Source organism: Choloepus didactylus, chromosome 23, assembly GCF_015220235.1.
Source record: "Choloepus didactylus isolate mChoDid1 chromosome 23, mChoDid1.pri, whole genome shotgun sequence".
In the NCBI taxonomy this organism is placed as follows: domain Eukaryota; kingdom Metazoa; phylum Chordata; class Mammalia; order Pilosa; family Megalonychidae; genus Choloepus; species Choloepus didactylus.
Genome location: NC_051329.1, coordinates 28,955,016 through 28,970,540, shown reverse-complemented (window position 1 = coordinate 28,970,540; position 15,525 = coordinate 28,955,016). Strand labels below are relative to the sequence as shown.

The window sequence follows — 15,525 nt, the reverse complement described above, 5'->3', positions numbered from 1 at the left end:
CTGCCTCTGGCCACAAGGGCACAGGTGGACCTGCAGTGCCCCAGATGGTCTCTTCTCAGGGGGAGACAGCCACCTGTCTTCATTTTGCAGGGCTAAGAGAGACTGCCAGCTACTTCAGGGGAATGAACACTGCAGCCCTAGGAGCTGCTTCTGAGAGGTTAACCTGGACACTAAATCCAGAGGCAAGATAATAAACCGATTCAGGGCTGGCCCCGCCTGAATTTGCTGGTGGCCCTGTGGCCTCCAGTCTAGTGCCTTTGTGTGGAGTGTTGGGGGTGGAGTTACCAGCCCTAACTTGTGAAACAATCATAGAACCACTGGAAGGGACCTTGTGGACACAGGAGTGCAGAGGCAAAGCGCCTTGCTCAGCGTCAGCGAGCAGACAGTCCAGCTTCTTGACTGAGCACGGCATCCTCCCCGCGCTACACTGCACTGTGTTGGGGGGCTCATTAGTCTTCAGAGCCTGACGTCACACTCAGAGGCTTGGCAATGCTCCCACCCACAGAGCTTCCTTCCCAAAGCCCATTCACTTCCCCACTGGACTCCAGTCAGTGGAGGGGGGGTTGGCATGGCCCTCAGGCTCCCTTCAGCAGGCACTTCCCTGGAGCTGTGTGCTCAGGGGACCTAAGCCTCAGGGCAGTCCCTTAGTATTAGTGATGCTGGAGAAGAGAACATTATTGGTTTCTACTTTTCTAAACGAGTATTTCTCTGTATACATGTTTTATATACCTCATTTTGACACCTGCGTATAAACTGCAGGAAATTGTTCTGCATTTGACTTATATTAATAAATAAAAAAAAAAAAGAGGAACTCCTTGCTGCCAAGTTTCTGTGGGGTGCCAGGAACACTGCCCCCATAAGGTGGGGAGCTTTGGTCACGTGATAACACCTGTGCAGTGAGCTCTAGCCTGAAACTGGAAGCTGGGTGGTGACCACAGTTGAATGGTTGGTCACTGGAGCCTCTGCATTCTGAATGGCCTCATCACTGGGAATCATTTCAGGTGACACCACAGGAAGGCTCGGTGTGGGCATCTCAAGAAGGATGGTCACTGCAATGCCCCCTTACCCTGGTGTTGTCTGAGGTGGAGGTAGTTAAAATGAGCAACCAGGCCGCCCTTATTAAGGGTGGGGATCAAGAGGCTGGGTGAGTGGTGGTGTTGCAGGAAGCAGCAGATGGAGTGCAGAGGGGCTGGGATGTTGGGCCGCCTGAAGCAGTCCTGGGCTGAGGAAGGACCCTGCAGGATTGCTCCTAGGGACCCAGAAGGGGAAGTCCCAACAGGAGTGTTTCTTGGACTTTTACCAGGATTTCAGCAACAGGGTTTCCTCTGCCCATTGCTGGACATTGCTCTCTAGTTTTATCAGCAGGGGTGCCCCAGAGCATGTTTTTCCACAAATCAAGGTCTGCCCTTCAGTTGGATTCTTCAAGCTGTTGGAGTGCTTGGGAGAAATTACCTTTGGGCATAATGGGTTTATACTGTACTCAGGATCTGACTAACCAGACAGCATCATCCTTTCCAGTGTTCCCCTCTCTATAATATCCCCATGTGCAGAAATAAGAAACAGATCTTTTCCTCTTGAGCACTGTGGGGAAGTACAAAGGGTGGGGATGACTTGCATCCATTTTACCCTATTATGAACACGTCACCTAGCCCTGTGGAGAGGATGCTGGGATACCCAGGCTGCAGAAGTGTGTATATATGGGGAGAGGCTTGGGTCTGCAGTGTATGTCCTGAAGGCAGACTCAGGCTGGCAGGTGGGAGTCAGCTGAGCAGCTTTGTGGGGCCACAATGTGTTGGACCTCCCTCAGGTGGGATGGGTGCTCTCTCCAGAGCAGGTTGGGTGAGACTTGGGGAGCACGAGAACTACCTGCCAAGAGTAGCTGTGTGGACTGGGCCTGCAGGTGGCAGTGTTACTCCTCCAGAATTGAGCAAAGGAGGCTCTATGCTGCCTGGCGTAAGACCCGGGCCAGGGAAAGCCTCCACACTGAGCTCCTTAAGCCAGGCCCCAAGTCACATTTTTACTGTTTGTATTGCCAGTTATGTTAACTGCTTAATTTATTTAGTCTGCTCAGTGGCCCAGCTCAGGTCCACCACTCCCATGCTTGCTGAGGGCATCTGAGGTACCATCAGCCACACGATGATGAATGTTGCTGCTACTGAGTCCAGGGATCAAACTGACAGCAAACTTGCAAACTCCACACATATGTACAGTATACAGAGAAAGTAAACTCTGGCCAGAGATAACATCTGATCCCACAACTCATCAGGTCTATGTACAATATTTCATACATCACCCGGTAGATATAACAAGATAGTATTAACAGTAACCACTCTCTTGGATCACATTTCCACCCCTGCCTCCCCAAAAGATACAACCACCACACTTGCATCAATACCCCAAACCCATTCCGATTTGTTAAATATGGTGCAAACTCACACACACTTAAGAGGAGAGGGATCTAGTGCTAAATAAAGAGTCCCTGGAGCTCCAGAAACCAAGGTGGAGGGTGCTGGGTTGTCCAGGGCCTCCAGCTGTGGCTCAGGAGGCTGCAATCAAGAGCTAATGAGCTGGGCCAGGCAACACGGGAGGTAGAAGCCAGATGGCCCAGCTCAAGAAGCTGTCTCCCTCAGCATCTCCACTCTAGAACTGTGCTACCTTCTCTTCACAGCCCAAACTGCTGCCAGGATAAGGGGTGTTGCAGGGTGAGCAGTGGCTACCGCATGGACAAGGCCAACTCTTCCCACTCTCCTGCCTGAGACACCTGGTCCTCCAGAACCCACGTTGCTCTAGGTAAAAAGTCTAGAAGCCTAGCAAAAAAGATGAGAAGCCCACCAGAGTCAAGTGGCAGCCACCAGCATATGGCCTTTCTACAGGACAGGGCCTCTTTCTTTCCAAATTCCAGCCTCTTCCTGTGCTTGTGGGTGATTGTGTGTTGCAGGCAGAAAGGATGTTTACCGGAAGTTCTCGGCCAGTCTCCAGTACAACAGTTTCAGAATATGAGGTGGAAGAGCTCCCTCCCATGGATGTAGTCCCTGGGCTGTAGTCCCTGCTGGTGAAAAGAAACCAGCCTTTCCCCTGACCTCTGGCCCGTTTCATCACAAACTCACTAAGGAACTCTTCCAAAACCAACACCCCCAAGCATGTCCCAGAGGAGGGCAGGACTGGAGTGTAAGGAAGAGCAGCACTACCACCATTTCACACCCGTAGAGCGCCTCCTGGCTGCCAGTCTTTGTCTCGTCCACAGTCCTTATGTATCCAGCTTGACTAAGGGTCCCTGGGCAGGTTCAATGGGGATCCTGCCCAGCAGGTCCAGGTCATGCTGATTAGTGTAAGCAAGAGTTTCCCAGAATCTCTGGAGGTGGGAACCCATTGCCAGGGAGTTCCCAAGTGGTCCCAAGCTACAGATTTCTCCTGGACCAGGGGCCAGGTTTTTTTTTTCTTCACAGCTTTCAGGCGAGTTTTGGGTTTAGAGACAGTAACCAGGACCTAAAACTGTGGAGATGCGTTTCCCTGGTGCTGTGCCCACTCGCCTCCTGGGGAGGTAGTAAGGATGTCTTGTTCCACTTCTAAACAAGCTGCCAATCAACAGGAAGTCCGGATGGCCCTGCCCTCAGTAGAGATGGGGCACAGAGGGGCAATGCTGGCTGTGGTACACGCCCCTGCTGGGGGCTGGGCCAGGGCTAGCGGGGTGAGTCCCGGGTCAGGCCATACTGCAGGCTCACAGTGTGGTCTAGCTCCTCCAGCTCTGCAGGCAGCGGGATGCCCAGCTCCCCTAGGTACAGGGAGAGGGCCTCAAAGGAGTCCTCCAGTTTTGAGAATGCTGGTCTAGAAAAAAAAAGGAGGGAGTTAGAGACAGGTGGGATATGGTCTGGGTCAGGCCTCAGGGTCAGACAGACCAAGGTTTAGATCCAAGGTTTGAATGTGGCTCAGATGCAAGCCCCTTAACCTCTTTATGCCTCTGTGGGTAATGGGGTCATATAATATTCTTTCACCTAAGATTTGACATAGTGTGGAGAGAAGGTGGCCCAGTGACTGGTTTGAGGTATAGCTTTAAGGGGAAAAAAAAGGTCCAAGAGAAAAGAGGCCTCTCCCATGTCTTAGAGAAATTGCAATCATCATAGGCAGGACTGGACTAAGAAACACTTTAAAGATCCTTTCCAATCCTCATACTTCCTGTTTCCATACCAATGAATTTGCCCAGGAAGGGGCATTTTATAGACTCAGCAGCTCTTCCCAAGGAGAGCGCCAACACCTGGCTCCTAATGCTGTTAATGGCTCAGGTGTCCTGGGATCCTAAAAAACCTGCAGGCTCACTCCTCATTCTCTGTGTTTTTGCTTAAATGTCATGTCACCTTGCTGAGGCCTACTCTGACCACCATATTTAAAACTGTAACTTGTACCCCAAACAATCTTCTTTCCTTGGCTTGACTCTTTCTTACTAGCATTTATCACCTTCTAATAATCAACATTATTTATTCTTTTATCTATTGTCTATCACCTCTCCTTGCTAGCTCCACTAGGGCAGGGATCTTTGCTTTGTTCACCACTGTATCTCAAGCACTCAGAATAGGCACATAGTAGGCATTCAATATAGTTTTTGAATGAATTAAAGACATTTAGAATGACTGAGAAGGGATATTAGCAATCAGATATTGTATAGCTCCACATTTTCTCCTCATGCTTTTACCCTGGTATTATTGAAGGATTGCGGCCCTTTGGCCCAAAAAGGAACAAGATACAGAGCCTCCCATTAGCAAACCCCAACTCTAAAGTGGACCTTTGGAAGTCATTTTAAAATAAGGATCATGTGCAAACTGGTTCTTAGGAGGGTGGAGTTGGGGGTTGTGGGGAGTGCTGAGGGTCATATTGGTTGGGGAAGATTATAAAATAAAAAACTTATACTTCCTATGCTATATATTTTGGTAATGTTTGAACTTGCTTTTTAAAAGAAACATGGTTTTTGATAGCTAAAAAAACATATGAAGATTCTAGTTTTCTAACGCACAAACTTGAAAAGGCCTAGGGTAACTTTGCTGAGAATGAAAACTTAAAAGCTGAGAAGAATAAAGGTAATTTTTACAAGACTTCTGTAGAGGAGAAATTAGCTAAATAAATACACTCACTGTAGTACTATTCATTGTAAAGAAAAACTGGAAAAACCTGACCATCTACATTATGTATGCTATAATGTATTCAGACAGTCTCTTAGTAGAATCTCAAATAGCCAACAAAAATGATAAACAGGAAAATGGGGTAGTAACATGGAGAATGAAGGGCAAAATACAAAAACTTTTACCTATTCTGAGATAACTACATAAATATGTGTGTGGACATGACAAGGGGAATATGGAGACATGAAGACATGTTAAAAAGTGGTGTGTTGCTCAGATGTGGCCCTCTCTCTCTCTCTAACTGAGCCATCTCGACAGGTGAACTCGCTGCCCTCCCCCCTACGTGGGACCCAACTCCCAGGGGTGTAAATCTCCCTGGCAACGCAGAGTATGACTCCCGGGGATGAATGTGGAGCCGGCATCGTGGGACTGAGAGTACCTTCTTGACCAAAAGGGGGATGCAAAATGAGACGAAATAGTTTCAGTGGCTGAGAGATTCCAAATGGAGTCGAGAGGTCACTCTGGTGGACATTCTTATGCACTATATAAATAACACCTCTTAGGCTTTAATGTATTGGAATAGCTAGAAGTAAATACCTGAAACTACCAAACTCCAACCCAGCAGCCTGGACTCCTGAAGACAATTATATAATAATGTAGATTACAAGGGGTGACAGTGTGATTGTGAAGACCTTGCGGATCACACCCCCTTTATCTAGTGTATGGATGAGTGGAGGAATGGGGATAAAAACTAAAGGACAAATGGGGTGGGATGGGGGGATGATTTGGGTGTTCTTTTTTCACTTTTATTTTTTATTCTTGTTCTGGTTCTTTCTGATGTAAGGAAAATGTTCAGAGATAGATTGCGGTGATGAACGCATAACTATGTTATCATACTGTGGACAGTGGATTGTATATCATGGATGATTGCATGGTGTGTGAATGTATTTCAATAAAACTGAATTTAATTAAAAAATAAAAAAAAAAAAGTGGTGTGTTTTCTTTTTAACATTTCTTTTAATGGCTGTGCCCCTGTGTGTCATATCCAGGTCACCTGCTACACCCTGTTTCCCTCCCCTCATATAGCATGTCAGAGCTGCCAGGTGGCTTCAGTGGCCAACAGCCCACATGCCTGAGCTGAAGGCTTCTGCTGCTCCTGTGGCTGGGAGGGGCTTGGGGACGGCCTCAGCCTGGAGCAAGCATCCTGTGAGATAGGGGACACCAACCTGCTCTCAGGCTCCAGTTTGCAGCAGATGGCAGCCAAGGGGAAGAAGGCTGGGGGGCAGTCTGTGGGGACAAATTTCTCCCAGAAAAGCTTTACGTTGAGGCCAAAGTCCAGTGTGCGGGGCAGACAATCAGGATCTGCATACACCTGCCCAATGATCTGTAGGTGAGAAGACAGCTAGTCAGGAATGGGCTAAGGAGGCTGCGGCCATAGGGCAGGGGAAGGGATGCTGGTGTGCGGATATGAAGGGTGAGGAGAAAGAGGGAGTGGCAAACACCTAGGTTAGAGAGCTGCCCCCTGCCCCTACCTCTCCAAATCTTGCTAATCCAGACCCTATCTCTCGACTGAGAGTTTGTCTACTGAGGAGGATTTAGAAGAGACTTCACTGCAGCAGCAGAACATTTCAAAATGGCACTCAAGGCTGGCAGCTTCTGTACATTCCACCTTGCCCTAGCTTGTGTCTTGTGTCCCCCACCAGAGTAGAGGCTCTGTGAGGCGAGCTCCTGGGTCGGGTTCATGTCTCAGGTGCTGGGTCTGATTCAAGCCCTGGTGCTTTGTACACAGTAGATGTTCAATTGATAACTATTAAACAATTTTTAAAAAACCTTCCTTGGTTATTCCAACCGTCCTTTGTCTCTCCTCTCTTCTCTCACTCACAATTTTGTTTATGAGAATTACGGAAGCCTTTGGATGTGTGTATTTGACCAAGTGCTTCAAGATACACCGAGCTATGCTGCTTTTCAACTGCAGGAACATGTTCAAGACTCACTCTGTGCCCCACGGCGCCTAGCACAGGGCTGGCACTTCCCAGAGAGGCTACTTTGACTTGTTGGGCTGAAGATACCACTGGGGCCTGAGGAAGGAGGACAGAGGGAAATTGGAAGTGTTGTATTTGGCCAAAGAGCTAGATGGACCGCTGCATGAAAATCTCCTGCCTTTCTGTGCAGTTCCAAGTCTCACCTGCTTCTTACTGTCCATGTGACTAAGAGCAAACCACTATCCCTTTCTGAGCTTCAGTTTCCTCTCCTGAAACAACCCTGCAGTCCTTCTCAAGGGAGCATCAACAGATGTGAAATGTGTTATAAACTGCAAAACCCTATATTCATGTGAAGATTTTGTGTACAGTTACTCATCCCAAGATGCAGGAGCCTCAGTTTTGAACAGGACAGGGCTACTAGGCCTACTGCCTCAGGCATGGCCTCTGGGCTAGAGCTCACCTCACAGAGAACGATCCCAAAAGAGAAGACATCCACGGTCTCATCGTAGCTCTTTCCTTGGGGAACACAGTAGAGCAGGTTATTAAGTTTATGTCCCTTACCTGGTCTGCACTGGGTCTAGGGCCAAGCCAAGCTGCAGCCAAGAACCAGGGCTAGAGCAGGTTCCATGGGGATGCCCTAAAGGCAGCTGAGGGCAGACCTCACCTGAAAATCATCTTTCCCTGGCCCTGGGGAGACCTTATCAAGCAATGCTGCCCAGGATGAAACTGTGGTACGGAGAAGAGGCTTCAATCCCAACCCTGCCATTAGCCAGCTGTGTGTTCCTGGACAACTACTGAACTTCTGAGGGTCTCAGAGTCCACAAAGGGTTGTATCAGACCAATTCTGAAGTCTCACAACCCTGAGTGTTTCAAGAATTCCATCTAGCATTGTTGGCTGGTTTGAGCATTATTCACCAGGGAGCCCCACACTTCAGTTCTCAGCAAGGAGAGAGAAGAAAAGGCAAAAGTTAGAGCAATAGCCTGACCGCTCAGCTACCCTTGGGCACAAAAGCCAGTCAGACCTCACCCTACTCGCAGGATGGAATACTGACCAGCTCCCAGCACTTAGGTCAGGGAGAAAGGCCTTGCCTGACCCAATCAGCCAGAACTCAGCTCTGGGTACTTGGCTCTAAACTTCATAGGAGTTTCCAGGGCTCTGCTGCAGGATGTGGCCCCAGTCTCCCCTTGGTGGCATGCACCCACTAGGGCCTCCGGACTCACCATTAAGCATCTCAGGGGCCATCCAGTAGGGGTTTCCTACCACTGTGTAGCGCTTCTTGCGATCACTCTTGCGCAAGGTGCGTTTCTTGTTGGTGGCCTTCTCCACTGGGGGCTTTTTCCGTTCCTCCACTATTAGTCGTGACAGTCCAAAGTCTGCCACCACCACTGTCTTGTCCTAATAGGACAAGGGGCCAGGTCAGGACCTGGTGGGGATGTTACCAAACCAGGCCCTATGTAGGCAAGAGAAATCACCAAGAAGAGAGAGAAGGGTGCAGCAAAGGAGGGTCATAGCAAAAAGACAGAAATCTATCTGGTAGGCATGGCTCAGCAATTGTGTCTCTGAAGGTTTGGTATCTGTGCACAGCAAATTCCCTGGACCATGCGTGTTCACAGCAGAGCTCCTGGATCTCTAGATAGGGAAGGCTCTGGAACCTAGGGAGTGGAATTCAGAGGTGGGTCAGGGAATCTCTTTTGTTGTTTTCTGTCCTGTCTTTTTCTCAGAAAGATTTAAGGCAGTGGCTAGAGGCAGGATAAGAGAAAAAGACAATGTGGAGGCAGTCAGTGTGGGGATTTGGGGGAAGATAAACTCTTCAAATAGCTACAGGGCAGTCATGTGGAAAAAGGATTAAGATTGTTTGGTGTGGACCCAGAAGGCAGAGACAGCACCAATTGGTAGACACATAGGAAGTCAGATTGCAAGTCAATAGGAGGAGCCACATTGAAACAACAGGGCTGAGGGGCAAGGAGAGGAATGCTGAATCAGAAAATGCAGCCTCAAACTGTAAAATTACTAGCTCTGCGGCCTGAGGCTGCGGCTTCATGTGCCACAGCTATAAAACAGGGTCAGCAGTGAGCTATCATGGGACTATCACAGGACTATTACAGGTTGAAAACAGGTAAAACAAGGCTCTATTATACAGTTAAGAAACTTCTGATAACCCTTCTAAGCAAATGATTTCAAAGGCTGCTAATGAGAGGTTATACTGAGTCTGCATGTGTCCGGGAGCTCTTAGAAGATAAAGGAGGTCACTGGAGGCAGCAGGAAAGGCAAGATAGAAGGCTCAGGTGACACCTCTAATCTGAAGTAAGAGCAGACACTTAGCCTCCTTTGTGACAAGGCAGGTAGGGAGACTAGCCTCTGAGAGGCCCAGAGTACCTACCAGCTTGATGAGGCAGTTGTGTGAGTTCAAGTCCCTGTGAATGATGCACATGGAGTGCAAATAGGCCTGCAAAAGAAGCACACACTGAGGCCAGCAAATCAAGTCCCTGACTCTGGAATTGGGGACTACAGAACCTGCTTTTCTCCTAGGCCAACTCCACTCAGCTTCAGAAGCCAGCTTGGGCTCCACTTGGGCTCCACAGCCGCAGCCCCCCTGTCACAATACTGACAGAAACCCAAGGCTGCCCTGAGCTCTCTCTCCCTTCCTGCTACCATCTCCTGCCCATTTGTTCACTATCTCCGCTCTCCAGCCCAGCAGCTGCTCTGAGCCCTCAATGCTCGCTCTGAAAGTCCCCCTCTCCATTGAGCCTCAACCCTGGCAACCTGCTCCCCTCGACTAATTTTACTAAGATCTAGGCCTTCTAAAGGGAACATCCTCAGATGCACTGCTTCCTACCCTCATTCAAGGAGCCAGCTTCCTGCCCAGGAAGATCCTGAGTGATTCTGCTAGCACATCAGCCTCAGCAGGCACCAATCCCAGAGCTCTTCCCAAGCCTGTTCCCTGACCATTTCCCTCAAAATTTTGGTAAAGGATACCACTGTTCTTCTAGCATTAACTACATTCACAACACCCTGCTACCATCACCACCATGCATTACCCAATTTTTTTCATCACCTCCAACAGAAACTCAGCACCTGTTAAAGCAGTCTTCCATCCTCACTCCACCCAGCCACCCAGTCCTCTGTTCCCACAGTCACTACCCTAATATAGAAAACTGAAATGTTTCTTTAGGCATGGAAACATACCCACTCCACTGTAATCTACAGACCACAGGAGATTCATCTTCTAAAAAGCACAGCTTTAGACACAAAACTTTCTTGCTTGTCTTTCTTGTCTCTTTCTACCTCCTAAATAAAGTCCAGACTCCTTACCTTGAAACCCAGGGACCATAATCTACCCCCAATCTACTGTTCTAGATTAATACTGTCTTCATGGATGCCTATGAAGAACACTGGTTAAAATCTCAGGCTTGGTGGGCTCCATCCCTTTCTGCCTCAGTTTCTCATCTGGAAACGAGGATCGTTGTGAGGTATAAATGTGCCCATGCACGTTAATCCCTCAGCTCAGTGTCTGGCATATAGAAAGCACTCAATAATTGTCAGTTATTATTATTGCTCTGATTTGTATCACAGGTAAAATAGGCTATTTCCTCTTCTTTCATTCCAGGTCTTTGCCTGGTGTCAGCTCCTCAACCTTGGGGCCTCTCTGCCAACAGGAATTTTTCTTCAATCCTGACCTGTCCTTCAGGACTCAACTTGAATTCATTTCTTCCAGGAAGCTGCCTCTGATTTCCTAGAAACTGAATGCTCTGCTTCCTCTAGGGCCCTCAGCACCTGGACACCTTGTGACAGGAAGGCCAGGCCACCTTGTGCTGATGTGTCTTTCTGTGCTTTGTTTGAAATTGGAGACTTACATTTCTTCAAGAGTGTGGTTGTGAGCTGAGAACAGCCAACTGGAGGCAATTTTACTGGCACAGAAAGCAGCTAAATAAATAACTGCTGAATGAACAAAACCATCCCACACAGGCTGCCAGGATGAGGTCTCTGCCTTCCAATGCCTGCTGGCAATCCCTGCACCTCTCTAGAACTCCCCTGTTGGCAGGGTTGCTGGTGGAACTCACCATTCCAGAGGCGATGCCTTTGGCAAATCTGACCTTCTGCTGCCAGGGGAATGGGTCCTGCAGGATGGGGAGAAGACCATCAGAGGCTGCTGGGCCCTTTCCCCCCGAAAGTCCATCTCCTTATGGATCAACATGGTCTGCTGGGGCAACCTCCCTTCTGTGCCCAGTCCCACCTACACCACCAAGTTTCTTGGCAATTGTGGGGGTGGTGTGCTCACCACACTGCGCAGGAAGTCCTTCAATGTGCCCCCCTCAATGTACTCTGTCAGCAGGTTCAGCTTCTTGTCCTTGTACAGCACACCAATGAACTTGAGCACATTGGGGTGGTCCAGGCTGCGCATCACTTTCACCTGGGGGAGGAGGCCAGGGAGGACGGGGTGGTTACTTTCCACTTAGCCTTCTTCAGCCCTTTCCTGCTAGTCAGCTTGGCGAGTGTTGCCTGCATCTCCCACTTTCTATCTCATGTAAGGTGGCAGGGCACTCTAATCCTAGTGAGGGAAGAACCTACACATGGATGGGAATAGCCTCATGGGCGTCTCTAGGAATTTCATCAGGGGTACTGGAATAGGAGGGTCTGAGAGTGAAGTGAAGGCATGGAGGGATAGCATCTGGATCACAGGTGTACCCAGCTAAACACTACGGTAATACAGCAACTGGGGAGGGGCAGTGAAATTGCCTAAATGCTCAAGGGGTATCAGTTTCTCTGAGAGGCTCCACTCTAGGCTTCCTTTGTAGGTGGTTATGTAGCAATTATAGCACAAGTTGTTTTTAATCTGTTTCCATGTCCACCATCCCCATAATCTGTGAGTTCGTATGCCCTGCACCCAGCTCATGCTACCTCAGTCAATGTTCATTGAACAAATAATTATGTTGTAATTTGGGGAAGGAAGGGAGCTTTCCTCTGGGGCTCTTTCTGTTCAGCCTTCAGGACAGTGATTCCAAACAAAGTTTCCTCTTGAAACCATTATTTTGTAAGGTCCCCCCTTTCCAATGGTGACACCAAACTCCCAAGCACCCCACCTTTTTACCTCAGTCAGAAAAGTCTTCTGTGTCTCCTCATCACATCGAATTAACTCCTTCATGACCATCACTTTTCCTGTGGCCTTGTGTGTCACCTATAGGAAGGGTGACTGTTAACAGTGCAGGATGCAGAGGCAGTTTAAGGCAATTGTTTGTGAAAATCTATGCGACTGGCCATTCCATCCTCTGGAGGATACACCAAACCTGACCAGACTAACAGAGGACATGTGCAGAAGACACAGCAGGGAGGCAATAGGGAACTCAACAGGAACATACCCTCTTCCCTAGAGAGCTGGGCATGCACAGAGGAGAGAGGTAAGAGACCAGAAAATGAAACTGGGGAAGGAGGCAGGAGGGGATGCTGTCAAGCCGAGCAGGGGCTTAGGTCATCTGGCCCTTGGGTGAACAGAAGGTCTGGGGGCAGGAGGGTCAGTGTTACAGACATGCACCAGGGAGCTGGCTGGGTTGGGGGCCAGCACTCCAGCCCAACTGTCCCACAAGTGGAAACTCACTGCTTACCTGACCCCCCCTCCCAGCTCTCAGCAGAGGAGGAGGAGAAGAGAAAAAGAGAAAGGTTAGTCCCTAAGAGTGTTCATCAGGGAGAGGAGCCACTACCCCTGTGCACTCCCTGAAACATATCCAGCACTAAGAGACCCGTGGGTGCCTAGTAAATACCCACTGACTGGATTTAGGAGGGCCATGGGCACAGCTCATTCCAACCTGGGGCTCCAGGTCCGGCAAGTTCACTACCACAGCAATCTGCCCTTAGATGGCCTAGGGCTGGGGAGGTGCACCCCCTACACCATCACCAACGCTTTTGAGGACTCCCACTGGCAACCAAGAAGGAGGCTTGGTATTTTACAGGGTATAGGGATAAGGCCATGTGTTGAGAACTCCCTGAAAGATGAGAGACAGGGTGGGGAGAAGAAGAGCAAAGCAGCTCCTGCCTGTGCTCACCTTGATGGCCTGCCCGAAGAAGCCCTTCCCCAGGATTTCCCCATGGATCAGGTCGCATGGCCGGAAGATCTGCTGTGAGTAGCTGCTGGAACAACGGAGAGATTCCGAGCGGCTGATGTCCCGGCTAAGCAGCAGGGGCTCCTTTGGGGAGCTGGGGCCAGGGGACTTGGAGATGCTGTTACTGCGCCTGAGAATGAGGAAAGATGGGAGGTAGGGGGAGGGTAGTCCTAAGAGACCTGCCAGGAAACTGTGGAGGCAGAAACCTCAGGGCTATCCTGTGTGTATTCTAATGTCTGGTAATTCTGGGACACTAAGATCGAGATGGGGGTGGGGGAACTGACATCAGATAGGTATGCTATTTTGGGGCTAGACATCAGTAGTTCATTTAAGCAGAGTAAAAACACATTCAAAATGGGAATTCTGAGTTTTCCGACCTTAACAATGAACTAGATTCTACTAGCCTGCTCAATTTCTGACAGCACTATAGACGGTAGAGCACACCTTCCATATCTACTTGATTCAAAGTACTAAAGGGTTGGAATGACAGAACACTACTATCCAAAAAAAAAACAACAAATGGGATTTTGGGTGATATTTTGCACATCTTTGTACTGTCTGTAATTCCTGAATTTTAAACTAATAAGCATATATGATTTCTACAGCAATAAAGCCAGTATGCTTACATTTTCAAAAGCAGCCAGTAACAGTAATGGTATATGACTGTTACTTTCACTTACTGAAAGGGGGGCAATGAAGTTGAAACCCACAGCACTGCAGGTGAAATGCAGCCCCACAAACTTCTTGCCAGGGTACACTTCTGCTTTATTTGTGCAACCCAGGGCTTGTCCTGCCCAGCAAGCTTGCTTGCCCTTGCTCTTCTTGTCTGCCTGCCACTGACCATGCCCAGCAGAGCACACAGGTGAGCTGCCCTCTCTCCTGCATGATGATCTTCCAGATATTTGAGCAGCTCTCTGGGCACCCCCACATCTTCCCTGTTCTAGGCCATGTAATCCCAGGCTTCTCTGCCCTCTAGTGCCCTGCCTTCACCAGCTCACTCATGCTGACCAAGACCAAGAGGCTGCCAGGAATGATGGGAGAACCCGTGGGGAGTATTTCCAACAGAGGCCAGCCAAGAGGACCCTGAGTGAATCAGTCTGTTTGATCGGTAGGGTGGATAAATAACCTGATTCCCAGTGATACTATTAACACCTCCCATTTACTGAGCATTGACATTCGCCCAGGCCCTATAAAATATACCTCCTTTTTCACATTTAATCCTTACATAACTGGGGGAGATAGCCACCTTCATCTTGCAATACCACTTCAAGGATATAGCAGCTGAGGCTCAGAGAGATGAAGCAACTTGTGTAGGGAGCTCAGCTTGAAGCCCTGGTATGGCTACTCTTGACTCCTGCTCCGTAAGTCTCCCTACTTGGGCTTGCACCAGGTCAACTCTCCCATGACTCTGGCAGGCCCTCATGTCTCAAACAATTTGCATTCATCTCTTGCTTTGTAGTCTTCAAAGTCCTTATATACACTTATTCAATCCTATCAGTGCCTCTATTCCACACTTCCCCCAAAGGCCATGTTACCCCCTAGGTGTAAAACTGCCTCCTGTCCAGCCAGCTCAGGAGTTCAGTTGACAGAACCTGAGCCTCTGGTTTCTAAGGAAACCTGGCAGACAGCTGGGTCAGATCATGCACACCCAGCTATGAACTGTGATCCTCATAGGGGGAGCTGGGTCAGCACAATCCTCACAGCCTGGTCCCAGCCAGCTGGTTCCCTTCCTAACTCTGCTGGGCTCAAAAATCTAGCTCTGCCGCAGCCGAGGGATAAGCATAGAGGCAGGAGAAAAGGAAGGGGAGGTGGCACCTCAAAGAGCGTCTCCTCAGCGTCCCTTCCAGATTCTCCTTGGTGTCCAAGGTGCTGAGGGTATGCGAGTGTCCAGCATTCTGCATGTGGGGAGAGAGCTGTGCATCCAGCCGCAGCTGGTCCAGGCGCTGGGAGACGGGGTCATGTTCAATCAAGAGCTGAAGTGTGTGGCTCGTCTGGCTAATTGCATCCTCTACCTGTGACCAAGAGCAGTTTAAGGCTGGCTCCCATAGACTGCCCCATCCCAGGACCACTCTCTCATGGCCCAGCCCAGATGTATCCCAATATAGCGTGGCCAATGCTCAACTTGCCTAATGGTGGCCTCCAGCTACCAGTAACCCCAAAGTGTCCTTTGCCTGGCATCCTGGCAGCTTCCCAATCTGTCAGGCTATCCCTGCTGCCCTGGGAACCTGTCAAGCTCACACAGGATGTCACTGGTAGTCACAGGCTCAGTGCTAAGACAAGGAGATAGGGCGGGGATGGACAAAGGTAAAGCCCATAGCCTGATCTCTCAGAGAATC

The 15,525-nt window shown here is 49.3% G+C and overlaps 1 protein-coding gene across 5 annotated transcripts in view; it reads right to left on the bottom strand.

Moving 5' to 3' along the window:
* Positions 1 to 2,014: 2,014 nt before the first annotated feature.
* Positions 2,015 to 15,525, bottom strand: part of LIMK2 (LIM domain kinase 2) — a 60,730-nt gene continuing 47,219 nt past the window's right edge. For all 5 annotated transcript variants that reach the window (XM_037817157.1, XM_037817156.1, XM_037817158.1 and 2 more), the window contains 10 exons: positions 15,005 to 15,201; positions 13,133 to 13,319; positions 12,184 to 12,270; positions 11,374 to 11,505; positions 11,156 to 11,212; positions 9,475 to 9,540; positions 8,315 to 8,489; positions 7,554 to 7,609; positions 6,338 to 6,495; positions 2,015 to 3,825 (listed from right to left, as the gene is read on the bottom strand). In XM_037817157.1, the coding sequence (XP_037673085.1) occupies positions 3,681 to 3,825; positions 6,338 to 6,495; positions 7,554 to 7,609; positions 8,315 to 8,489; positions 9,475 to 9,540; positions 11,156 to 11,212; positions 11,374 to 11,505; positions 12,184 to 12,270; positions 13,133 to 13,319; positions 15,005 to 15,201 (1,260 nt within the window). In that variant the 3' untranslated portion in view covers positions 2,015 to 3,680. The remainder of the gene's footprint in view (positions 3,826 to 6,337; positions 6,496 to 7,553; positions 7,610 to 8,314; positions 8,490 to 9,474; positions 9,541 to 11,155; positions 11,213 to 11,373; positions 11,506 to 12,183; positions 12,271 to 13,132; positions 13,320 to 15,004; positions 15,202 to 15,525) is intronic.